General features: G+C 46.7%; 3 protein-coding genes across 3 annotated transcripts; 1 reads left to right on the top strand and 2 right to left on the bottom strand.

Moving 5' to 3' along the window:
* The first annotated feature begins 379 nt into the window (after window positions 1-379).
* On the top strand, window positions 380-2,451 carry F5Y00DRAFT_239288 (S-adenosyl-L-methionine-dependent methyltransferase). Its single transcript, XM_048008053.1, has 5 exons — window positions 380-637; window positions 696-834; window positions 1,364-1,589; window positions 1,698-1,784; window positions 1,844-2,451. Exons 2-5 carry the CDS (start codon window positions 806-808, stop codon window positions 2,273-2,275), a joined length of 774 nt encoding a protein of 257 aa, XP_047864102.1. The 5' UTR covers window positions 380-637; window positions 696-805; the 3' UTR covers window positions 2,276-2,451.
* Window positions 2,452-3,799: 1,348 nt separating this feature from the next.
* F5Y00DRAFT_253537 (uncharacterized protein) lies at window positions 3,800-5,526 on the bottom strand (the record flags this gene model as incomplete). Its single annotated transcript, XM_048010063.1, has 3 exons — window positions 3,800-4,970; window positions 5,021-5,267; window positions 5,379-5,526. The coding sequence occupies 3 exons, from the start codon at window positions 5,524-5,526 to the stop codon at window positions 3,800-3,802; spliced, it is 1,566 nt and encodes a 521-aa protein (XP_047864101.1).
* A 2,849-nt stretch (window positions 5,527-8,375) lies between these two features.
* F5Y00DRAFT_93902 (uncharacterized protein) lies at window positions 8,376-10,214 on the bottom strand. The gene is made up of 4 exons (XM_048014354.1): window positions 10,053-10,214; window positions 9,894-9,955; window positions 9,418-9,825; window positions 8,376-9,354 (listed from the first exon to the last, which is right to left on the bottom strand). The coding sequence occupies exons 1-4, from the start codon at window positions 10,111-10,113 to the stop codon at window positions 8,470-8,472; spliced, it is 1,416 nt and encodes a 471-aa protein (XP_047864100.1). The 5' UTR covers window positions 10,114-10,214; the 3' UTR covers window positions 8,376-8,469.
* Between the last annotated feature and the right edge of the window lie 225 nt (window positions 10,215-10,439).

Raw genomic sequence — 10,439 nt, 5'->3', positions numbered from 1 at the left:
TTCTTAGCCTCCAACCCGCCTGGAAATCATGAGTCATCGCATAAAACACGCCGTTGGAATTGGATAGCGTAGCACCGCGCATCCTACTGTGAAACCCCAAAGAACCCAGCTGCATCTGCGGGAGGCACTGTCCGAAGCGCACCCTGCCAGGGGGTTAGCAAAGACAGATCCATTTGAACCATGCAAGGCATGGGCATCATATAACCGCCAAGGAGACCAACTCCACGATTCCATAGCCCATCGGCTCCATTTTAATTGCTTTTCATGGTTACAATGATCGAGCCCGTCGTGGCGTGCCGTGGTATCCCTCCCGCTTACCGTTTGTCCCGATTTGCCCGTTTCGGTGCGTACCGTACCACACCCAAAGTAAATTAACGCATACGATACCGAGGCGGTGAGTGGGTATGATTGAGTCCCATTAGATGCCAAAGTAAACAAAGAGTGACAGGTTATGCCATGGAAGTGTTAGATCCGTATGCTAGTTATCCATAATTGCTGTATTGTATGTACATGGTTATCCCGTCATTCACTACACGCCCCGGTGTGACTGACTACAAGGATCTACAATTAAGCTCCCAACGTAAAAAGTTATCGAGCAAAAAGTCGCCGGAATGTCGACGAGAAGCTTACGAGAAGTGTACGATATGTCGCCGACAACGCATATTTTAAGGGAGAAAAGCTAAGACACGAAATAGCATATAAACGTCAAAATAATCAAGACACCAAACCTATTTGTTGAGAGGGAAAAAGCTCGAGAACAAAAGACAAACTAGGGAAAATAAAACGATCAGCGCATAACGACAACATGGCCGAGACTAATAGGATACACTTTAAGTAAGCTGCATCACCCCTTTCCTTGAATCTAATTCGTCGACAACACATCATTCCTTCCCGTTCTGGCATATATTCCTTGTAGTTATACCGAGATGTTATCACCATTCATTCGGGAACTATAGTTTATCCCTGTATGGTGATTCATCATCAAGCAGATATCGTAGTCCAGTTGGCTACTATGCGGAGGAAGAAGGATATGGTAATGGTATAACATGTACCTGTGTACCTTGTTATTTTACTGCCTCATCTGTTTCTTTGCTTCCCGCCAAGGACAATGGGAACTTACGGGCAAGTTTTGCCTTGGATTCCATGTGGCTACTTCTTTTCCTTGGCTAGCTTTAGTTCATGTATGGTTCTTATACTGGGCCAAGAGATGATCATGTCTGTGGTCCAGCAACTAGTAGTGTGATGCATCTGAGAAGCATTGACACGCAATCGAACCTTGTGGATCGATATGTGGCACAGCACGGCGCGGGCAACAGACCAGATGCCAGAGAATGAATATCAGCTAAAAATGGCATCCCTGCAGCGAAGAGGCGTCAACGTACGACTCCAAACATGGTAAGCTTAACGAGCGCCTAACGGAAGAGATCCAAGCCCGATTGGACTGGATCGGCGTCGACTGGGCCAGCGACGACGAAGACGACGAAGACGACGACGACGATAGCGATGAAGAGGCAGAACAAAAGCCTACCCAATCTCGTAGGGAAGTACGGTTGCTTGACTATGCATGCGGGACAGGCACAATGTCGAGAGTGGGTTTCCTATTTCGTGGAAATATTTTCCCCCTAAGCTGCTTTTCGTCCCTGCTTTATTACATCACCTCGAGTATTGTAATGGATTTTTCTGACATGTTCCCATAGGCATTAGCTCCTTATACGACTCAAAGTGTTGGTATCGATATATCAGAAAATATGGTTGCAGCGTATAACTCACGTGCTGAGAACCAGGTATGTATAGGGTACCTCTCGGCTTAGTTGGCAAGACATGTCTAAACCCTTCTTCGTAGGGCTTAACTCGCGATGAGATGCATGCCGTAGTGGGAGATCTCGCAGCGGCAGATGGGCCGCAGCCTTCGGAACTTTTCGCAGACTCGCGTTTCTTCGGATTCGATCTGGCGACTGTCGGGGGTGGGCTCCACCATTTCGCGGACCCGGAGCTGGCTGCCGACCGCCTCGTCGAACGTCTACGTCCCGGTGGCGTCTTACTGGTCTGGGACTTTCTACCGCACGGGCCTCACCACGGACTTAATGCGCATGCAGTCTTACATCACGGTCTCTCCGAGGAAAGGGTCCGAAAAATGTTCGAGCATGCCGGAGCCGGAAAAGGCTTCTCTCTCCAAGTACTCGGCTCCGGCCTCATGCCCGGCCATTACGCGCAAGAGGGCAAGGAGCTTATGAAGAGACAAATATTCCTGGCTAGAGGAGAGAAAGCTGCATAATTGCAATACCTTAATAAGCATTGAGGAATTGGCGTTTTATTTTTATTTTTATTTTTGAATAAGCATATTGGGACGATGCACCCTCAATTATTCGACCATGAAGCAATACCCAAATATAGTGCTATGATTAGTCTACTCTGTGCTAATTAAATTCGGAATATATATATATAGGGCCAAATAATTATCTTGAGATTTATTATCGTGGTCTGCCCGGCGTATCTCGAGCAGCCACGATGTTAGAGATGTGGTAGTAAAACCCTTCAAGTATTTCACTTACCTTGTATGTCCTCGTCACCCACTCGTCCAATTAGTGTAGCTTTATTAGCTGCGGCCCCGAAATTAACCCCGGGGATCTTGTGAGGGTATTATATATTGCAATTATAATACTTGATCTATAAGGCTATTAGTTATTTTGAATCACCCTGTCCTGTTCAGCTTTTCGTGCCCTTTTTTTTTGTTTTTTTTAAGGAGTCGATGCTGTTTAAGGGTATCTAAACGGACTGCGCGCTTGATGATTACATGTTTAATTGGACCTTTAGGTAATTCATGAGACTTTAAGAAACAAGGTATATGTTTCGTCCTTAGTTCTTAGGCTAGGTTGATCTACGGCCATGGTATTATCGTCGGAATCCGCTTCGTTTTCTTTTTCTTTCTTTCCTAGCTGGCTGGGTAGTACGAAGGGGCCCTGGAAGGTATGGAAACGACTTGGTCGTTCCGTAGGGGACTCTAATAGCAAGCAAGCAAGCAAGCTATGGGAGTCCGTGGCTACCTATGCATAGGTTAGGTAGGTACCGAAAATATTTTTAACCCTAGATGAGGCATAGGATTCTAACATTGGGGGTCTGAGGATATACGTAGGTACGGGATGATGTCAATATCATAGTAGTTTGTCACACGAATGATATGGCAGACCATACCTACAAGGCCCGGAGGGAGACTACCTACTTCTGTGGTTCAACTTACCTACCTACCGGTTTTCAGATCGATATATAATATGGCTTATACGTACCATAGGACCGCAACGCTAATTTTCGTGGATATGATATTGTGTTAGAGCGATCATGAGCTTCGACTGAGAGGATCGTGACGGCTCGGTATGTTGACGGTTCTAGCAAAACGATACTTCTTGGGGTGGTTGGCTGGCTATGAGGCTTTGCTAACATAGGGTCTCCTTATTTATTAATGTAAAGGATGAAGAAACAAGCGTCTCTAGGGGAAGAATTCGTACTTACCTGGGGCTGATGGGGTATTATTCATATCAAAACCAAGCATCCTATAAAGCGTTGAAGACAGTGCTTAACATATGAACGTGCGCTTGGTCAAAGTTTTACATACCATACGAAAGCAAAACAGCATGTCGAAAAAGACGAGAGAACATTCCAACCCTAATAGCATTACATTAATAATTACCTCTCTAATACTGAGACAGGCAACCTGTCCTCTATCCACTCGCTTCGGGTAGGTATCTACTCGTTCCGAATGTCGAAACCACACCTTCTTCCATCCACCACCACCTTCTCTAGGTTAGATACAAGTATTATCCTTGCCTTCCTCTTCTCTAAACGTATATTCGCCCGTCTTCTCATCCCTCTCCATATGGAAACACCTCTCGGCATATACCCCCTGAAGATTCTTCTCGCGCCACGCCGCGCCTAACCGACGCACCATAACCGGCTTCCACCCGCCGACGTTAATCGTGATGCGTCGCCACGGGCTCCCTCGCTTATCGCGAATCAAAGCTTCCAGCATATCCACCGCGGCATTATAGTCTAAATCTTCGTAATTACGTACCGCGTGGTGAGCGCGCCAGACCGTCTGCGTGTTCAAGTTGAGGGTGTGGAGTCGAGGGAAATTGCAGAGTGTCTCGAGGAATTGGTCAGGGTCGCACATAGCTGCGTCCATGCCTAGCTCGAGGTAATTGAGATTAACCAGTGCGTGGGAGAGCTGAGTAAGATCTTCTGCCCGCATCGTGGGATACCGTTGTGTCTCGTCGCCAAAACCGACGTAATCCCGGAAGCTCAGAACCTCGAGCGAATTAGCATGGCAAAGTAGCGAATCTATTGGAAATAATTCTGTATTGCACGTTATCTTAATCGTTTCAAGAGCCTCGATACGCCCTATTAGCGCGTGTAGAATTCTCGTCACGTCTTCCCGTTGGTATAAGGTATGTGTGGTGAAGTCTTCGCAGTGAAGTGTCCGGAGGTTATTGAGTTGAGGAATAGGTACCGAAGTAAGGAATTTGAATAGGGGCACGTCGATAAGAGTTAAATGCTCTATCCGCGAGAAATTCCAGTGCCTTCGAACCTCATCAGCGCTGTGGTTCCAGTCGTATGACTGAAGTAATATCCCTTTAAGAGGCGGCAAGCGTTCATTTCCGTTGAATTCGAATCTTGTACCTTGGCCACGGCCGTTATAATTGAGATTTTGTGCGCATTGAGCCTGGACGAGGAATCGTTTTAACGAGTCGATGGTTCTCGTGAGAGTAGGACTCTGCATCTTTAGAGAAACAAGGTTACTTGCAGGGATATGCTGGGTATAAGTGCTATATATGTCGCTGTAAGAGTCCTTCAGAGGCAAGTCTTCAACATATATCTTGGTCTTGTTAACCTTGATGTGGTATAGACTCAATATATCGGACGGCGTCGAGAAAGGAAAGTTCGCTCCTGTAAGAGATTGATTCTCGACGTAACGCCATCTTTCTATGTCAGCAATTTCAGTTTCGCAAAGTTCAAAAGAATTGAATACCTCAAAGACGAGAGCCTTTGTACTTTGTCTAACACCCGCCTAGTGCTTCTCGCGTCAAGATTGCTTCTTGTTTCCACATGTCTAGTAAATAAATAAATATTTCTAAAGTAACCAGGGAAATGCGTCTCGGCGAGTGGGTCTATTATATGCTCGCTAAGGTATAACGTTTCATAATGTATGGGCGAAATGATTGTTTCGAATCGTCTAGATAACCGGCGAGCATCAGCTAGCGTCCTCGAGTCAATATCTCGCAACTACGAATATACACTGTTAACTACCAAGTCTTTAAAAGAAGAGATATGGGAAATTGAAGAGTAACCTAATACCTGTTTAAATATGATATTTAATAATTCCGTACTGAGGCTGTCAAGAAATAGTGTTTGTGTAGAAATATCCACTATAGCTTCTGTTTCCATGAGGCGAACGTGGCTAATCTTTCTTCTTTTGGAATAAGTGGATAATGAGTAGACGGGGTAAGTCTTCCGTATGGTCTTTACTTGAGTCATGATCGGTATTGAGAAGTCCTAGGTAATGTTGGCAATGTTACGAGCACGGCAGCTCGACAGTCTTATTAAAGACGACGCGAGCTTCTGTTAGGTGGCAGATAAATCGACTGATAGGGCGACGTTAAATGCGGCAAAAATTAATGTGACAGGTGACGAGAAAGAAACGCTAGCAGTGACGCGGCGTCTTGGGTATTCATGGGACGAAGATGGTTTATTAGACGAGGGAACGAATAAGAAGGGTGGTATAAGCGACGTTGACCTCGAGCTAGGTTCTGACAGATCGAAGGAACCACTAAACCGCCCGCGGACAAAATAGCGAATATAGACCATGTGAACTTGCATACTATCCGGAAATAGTATACAAATAGTATATCGTAGACGGATTAAATGGTAGGTCGAGATAGGTGCGTAGGTATCTACATTAGATCCTCTACTCATCCCTGAGACCAAGTCCCAAGGCGGAAGCTAAGTGAGATTGAAATTAAATATTAAACTTAGCGAGGACACCGTCATTCTCGCGAGGTTCGGTTAACTTAAGTTGGCTGTGTGAAGTAGAAAGCTACCTAAGTAAGTAGGAATTCCCGAGGACAGATGAGACGATGCAACCAATAGGATATTCCTAACGGTCCGAACTCGCGCCATTGATCGTCTCGGTTCGAACCATCATCGTATAGGAGGATTCTTATGCATTACCAGACATCAGCACATCGTTCTTTGCATTTGTAATGCACTAGGAAGAGGAGATGAGAGAGAAAAACTAATAAGAGTGTGTTGGAGTGTTGGAGTGTAAAAAGTACGTACCGAACTTACACATGAAATTCGCAAGTTTCGCCAAAAAGAGGCGACCCCACATGGCGCTAACGCCCGCTTCTCAAAACGCGCGGTGAAGTTCGAGCTTGCCGGGTTACCTTTTTGGCCGCCACGCGCAAGCCACGGTCTCGGAGCTGGACCGAACCCCGCCGCCTTCACACGTGGAATACCTATGGGCGGGACTTGAGCAACCTAGAATCATATGATTTCTTTGCTAGACGTATAATTAGTATAATTCAGTATTTATCTTGGTAATGCATTCTCTACTATCGTTCTTATAATCACCTCAATTGTTCTTCTATTACTGTTAGTAAAGGTTGAAATAAAGCATTAAATTAAAAAGATAAGGTACCTACATACATCCTCTCCCATGTGTCGCTTACCCTATTAGGAAATAAATAAAACGGGATCGTGCATCTCAGGGTTTTAGGGGCATACATACCTAACATATGTACCATCTAGCATACATATCTACACACGCAGACAAAGAACAAAAAAAGAAAGCAAATACGAACAACAACTTAGCGTCAAGGGTGTGTGTGAAGAAATGCGCAAGATCGGGGATCTACCAATGGGCAAGATCGGACAAATCAAAGCGGTAAAGCGGGAACAGGGTATCATAGGCGTTCCTGAGCAAAATGGGACAAAAAATGCAACCAATGCGCACCGGACCGGCCACTTAGGACCCGCCAGAAGGGTTCGCCCGGCTCTGCCCGCATCGTCCAATCGCAACTTTGCATCTGAGGCTCCGCCGGCTTTTTGCGGGTCCCCGCGACCTGTGCTACATATACCTGGTATACATGTACATATACAATGCAAGCGTATACAGAAATTCCTTGGGTATTGCTATTATAACGATTGCTACCTGTACTCGCTGGTTGGAGTAATGATAAGAAGAATAGTAATATCTTGGCAGGGCAGCCAAGAGGAATTTTTGGTTCAACTAATATACATAGGTATGTACGAGTAAACCTGGCAATAACACGTATGTAGGCTAGATGGTTTGTCAGTCTGTCTGATGTTTGCATGAATACATCGGTCGACAGAACTTACATACAAACGGAATCCCTGTAAATAAGATAAGCAATGCGTTGTTATTAGCCATGCACTGCTTCTCATCCCAAAAAAATAAAAATAAAAATACAACTTCACCCGACTTATTTTCCCCCAAAGAGCCGAACGATGGGCCATCACAAGATGAACTAGGTCAACCCGTTATAACTGCCTACACGATGGAAACATCGGACGAAGTCCCAAGTACTTAAGTCTTACAGAGACCGGATGACCAAGCCTCGGTACAAGACGGTAAGAAACCTTCTTTCCTTCTTTCCTTCTAGAACACCCGCCTGAAACGACGGAGCATAGCTAGCTAGCTACTATATATATAGTAATAACACCTCTACGAAGCTAGGGTTAAGTTCAGAAACTAGGTACCTAGCTATTACATCATAGCAAGAGCCCGTCATATAGTGAGATAGCTAATCGAGCATCGAAGATAGCGTGACACCGAACATGAGGATCGCATCTCGAAAACAAAGTCCAAAGCCGCTACTGTTCCAGCAGCTTTCCAAAGTTGCTTCCAAGTATAATACGCCGGCTGCTATGACAGGTTCCCTTACCACCCTCGACGGTTTAAGCCTTTTCTCTTCTCCCCCCCCCCCCCCCTTCGAGATCTAGGTACCCTCTGATGAACAACTAAACCTAACAATATCCACCCACCCATCCACGCCCATCACCTCCCGGGTAACCACCGACCTACGAATACCTCCCTCACACAACTACCAATCTCACTACTCGCGCGCCACCCACTCACCACAAATACCCAAGCACTAGGCAACATCAAAGCATATGCGAACGTTCGAACTGAAGTCTTGACATTTGGGGAATCTCGTGTAAGACGAAAAAAAGCAGCAGCAACGACAGAAATAATAAACAAGGATGGCATCAAAAAAAAAAAAGCCCAACATCAATACAACAACGACGGAATAGAACAGCACCATGCGTGATCTTCGTGGCTGCCTATGACCGGCCTTTTCCACGCCTGCGCAAAATTAATTCTAACAGGTAGACAGACAACCCTAATCCAAACACGCGGAGTTTATGCAAACACGGCCATCATCATCAACAAACCGATCAATACCGGTAGATCGGCTCCTTTCGTTTCGAGGGCGGAGCCTCGTAATCACTAACATCGTCACGCGAGCGCCGATCGTCAGACGAGGAGTCTCCCGCAGCTCCGTGCATCGTCTCCTTACCGAGAGCACTCTCTTGCCTACCCAAATAGCTCGGTGTCGTCTCGAAACCGGGGTGAAAGGGTTCAAACGCTAACCGGGGCTCCTCGATATAGTTCGACGGCGCCCCGCCGCCAGATCCCGAGCCGCCGGCCGCACGGGATCTCGAGCCTGAAGGCTCGGGATCCCTGAACGGATCTTCGTCTTCGATAGCGGGCGTGTGTGTTCTGGACGGCCCTGCCATAGCAGGTTCGTATTCTCTTTCCTTACCTTTGCCATTCGGTTTTCGAGCTGGCACAGTAGGGGGCTCCAAGTTACCCCCATTCTGTTCTGACTCTATGGGGCTCACGGAATTCCGAGACGGAGGCTCACTCTGAGCTTGGGGCTGCGGCTCCATGACAGCGACGAGTTTCCTAGCGTTTAACATAGCTCTTTGATGTAAGCTTAGCGATGCCTGGAGCTGCTCGTTTGTGTCGATCAGGCTCTCCATAGTGTCATTATCGGGTGATGGGTTCTCGGCAGTCATGTACATTTGTATGCTTCGACTTGCGCTAGTGCAGCGATCGGCAAACTCTTTGATCAGGTCGTTACTGAGCACTTCGACCGGCGGAGTGTTCGTAACCACTTGCTGTAGCAGATTCGCAGATGTCCGCGCTTCCTCTAGTCTACTAGCCAACTCGACAGGGTTCGGGAGATTGCGGTTCGAATGGGCTCGTGCGAAATAGTTCTGGGAATGGGGGTTGACTGGAGGCGGAGTCATGGCGTGCGTCACCGGAGCAGGCCGTCCCTAATTAGCAAAACATTAGCATGACCCAAGTACTTCGTAGGTGGAAACGACGGTTTAACATACTGCATATAATTGCTGCGCTCTATCTTTCTCTTTCTTCCACATATTAATGAGAGGGGTCAGCCCTTCATCGTACGCCTTAGTATTCTCGAAAACGTCTAATGTCTCCATCATCATCTGTCGCACACTCGGATCACGTACGGATCTTAGCAGCTCTTTCGAAGTGTCGGTAAATTTCGAATCCAAATTTCTAGTAAATGTTTGACCAGGATTATCGGCAAGGATGCGCATGAGCATGATGGCATTGTATTGGTAGGAAGGTTTCGTCCAATAGTCCCTCTTCAGGTATTTTCGAACTAGGCGCGCGCATTCTGCCGCCGCGGTTGGAGATGACTCGGCAGCATCGACGATGGGAGGCAGGAAAAGGACTTCGTCCCCAGAGTTATTAGAGCCAGATTCGCAGAAGGATTTCTAATCGAAAGTCAGGATTGTTCGGTTCAACTTCAGGCAAGAATTGAATTTGGTAAGTGCGGACGCACCACACAACGGTAGGCCGTAGCCTCGGGGCTTTCGCCTTGGGGAACTTCAGGAGTATTCGGAGCTTAAAGAAGGTATATGTTAGCAAAAAGTATAGTTAAACCATTAAACTTGCGAGTTTGCGCAAGCGACAACTTAAGGCGAGGGGGCTTCTATCGTACCATCGGTAGACCTCTTCTTTCTCATGGTGCCAAGCACCTTGCTCATCTTGAGCGACCTCATTGGAACCTGCGATTGTTTCCCCTTAACGGCGCATATGCTAGTAGTTCAAACGTGAATCGAGAAAGGTCGAGGCTAGCGATCGGGATTATAGTGCAATCCTCAACCTAGAGTGGTGACGGATGAGGCACTAAGTTAGGCAAGGAAGCTAAGCGACCCCTAAGGCTGTCAGCGGTGAAAGTGTGACGGTGGTCGTAGTTTAGACGTCAGGATGTATAATGCAACTCCGAACCCAGGGACCGGTGGGTAGTGTAGAGTTTGAAGGGTTTGGAGGCTGCAGGGTGACGAAGATGGATGATTATATCGGCTGGACGAATGGATAAGGTGGA

This window comes from Daldinia vernicosa (assembly GCF_022497035.1).
Source record: "Daldinia vernicosa strain CBS 139.73 unplaced genomic scaffold F5Y00scaffold_28, whole genome shotgun sequence".
Classification (NCBI taxonomy): Eukaryota; Fungi; Ascomycota; class Sordariomycetes; order Xylariales; family Hypoxylaceae; genus Daldinia; species Daldinia vernicosa.
Note: the sequence above shows the minus strand (reverse complement) of the source record. Positions and strands in the feature narration are given on the sequence as shown.

Excerpts from the sequence above, each read along its gene's own strand:
- F5Y00DRAFT_239288 (XM_048008053.1), top strand. The coding sequence starts at position 806 with ATGGCCGAGACTAATAGGATACACTTTAA. Across the intron at positions 835-1,363 it reads ACTAATAGGATACACTTTAA|CGAAGAGGCGTCAACGTACG; the intron begins GTAAGCTGCATC and ends GCATCCCTGCAG. Across the intron at positions 1,590-1,697 it reads GGACAGGCACAATGTCGAGA|GCATTAGCTCCTTATACGAC; the intron begins GTGGGTTTCCTA and ends ATGTTCCCATAG.
- F5Y00DRAFT_93902 (XM_048014354.1), bottom strand. The coding sequence starts at position 10,113 with ATGAGGTCGCTCAAGATGAGCAAGGTGCTTGGCACCATGAGAAAGAAG. Across the intron at positions 9,956-10,052 it reads AAAGAAGAGGTCTACCGATG|CTCCGAATACTCCTGAAGTT; the intron begins GTACGATAGAAG and ends ACCTTCTTTAAG. Across the intron at positions 9,355-9,417 it reads GAGCGCAGCAATTATATGCA|GGACGGCCTGCTCCGGTGAC; the intron begins GTATGTTAAACC and ends TTTGCTAATTAG.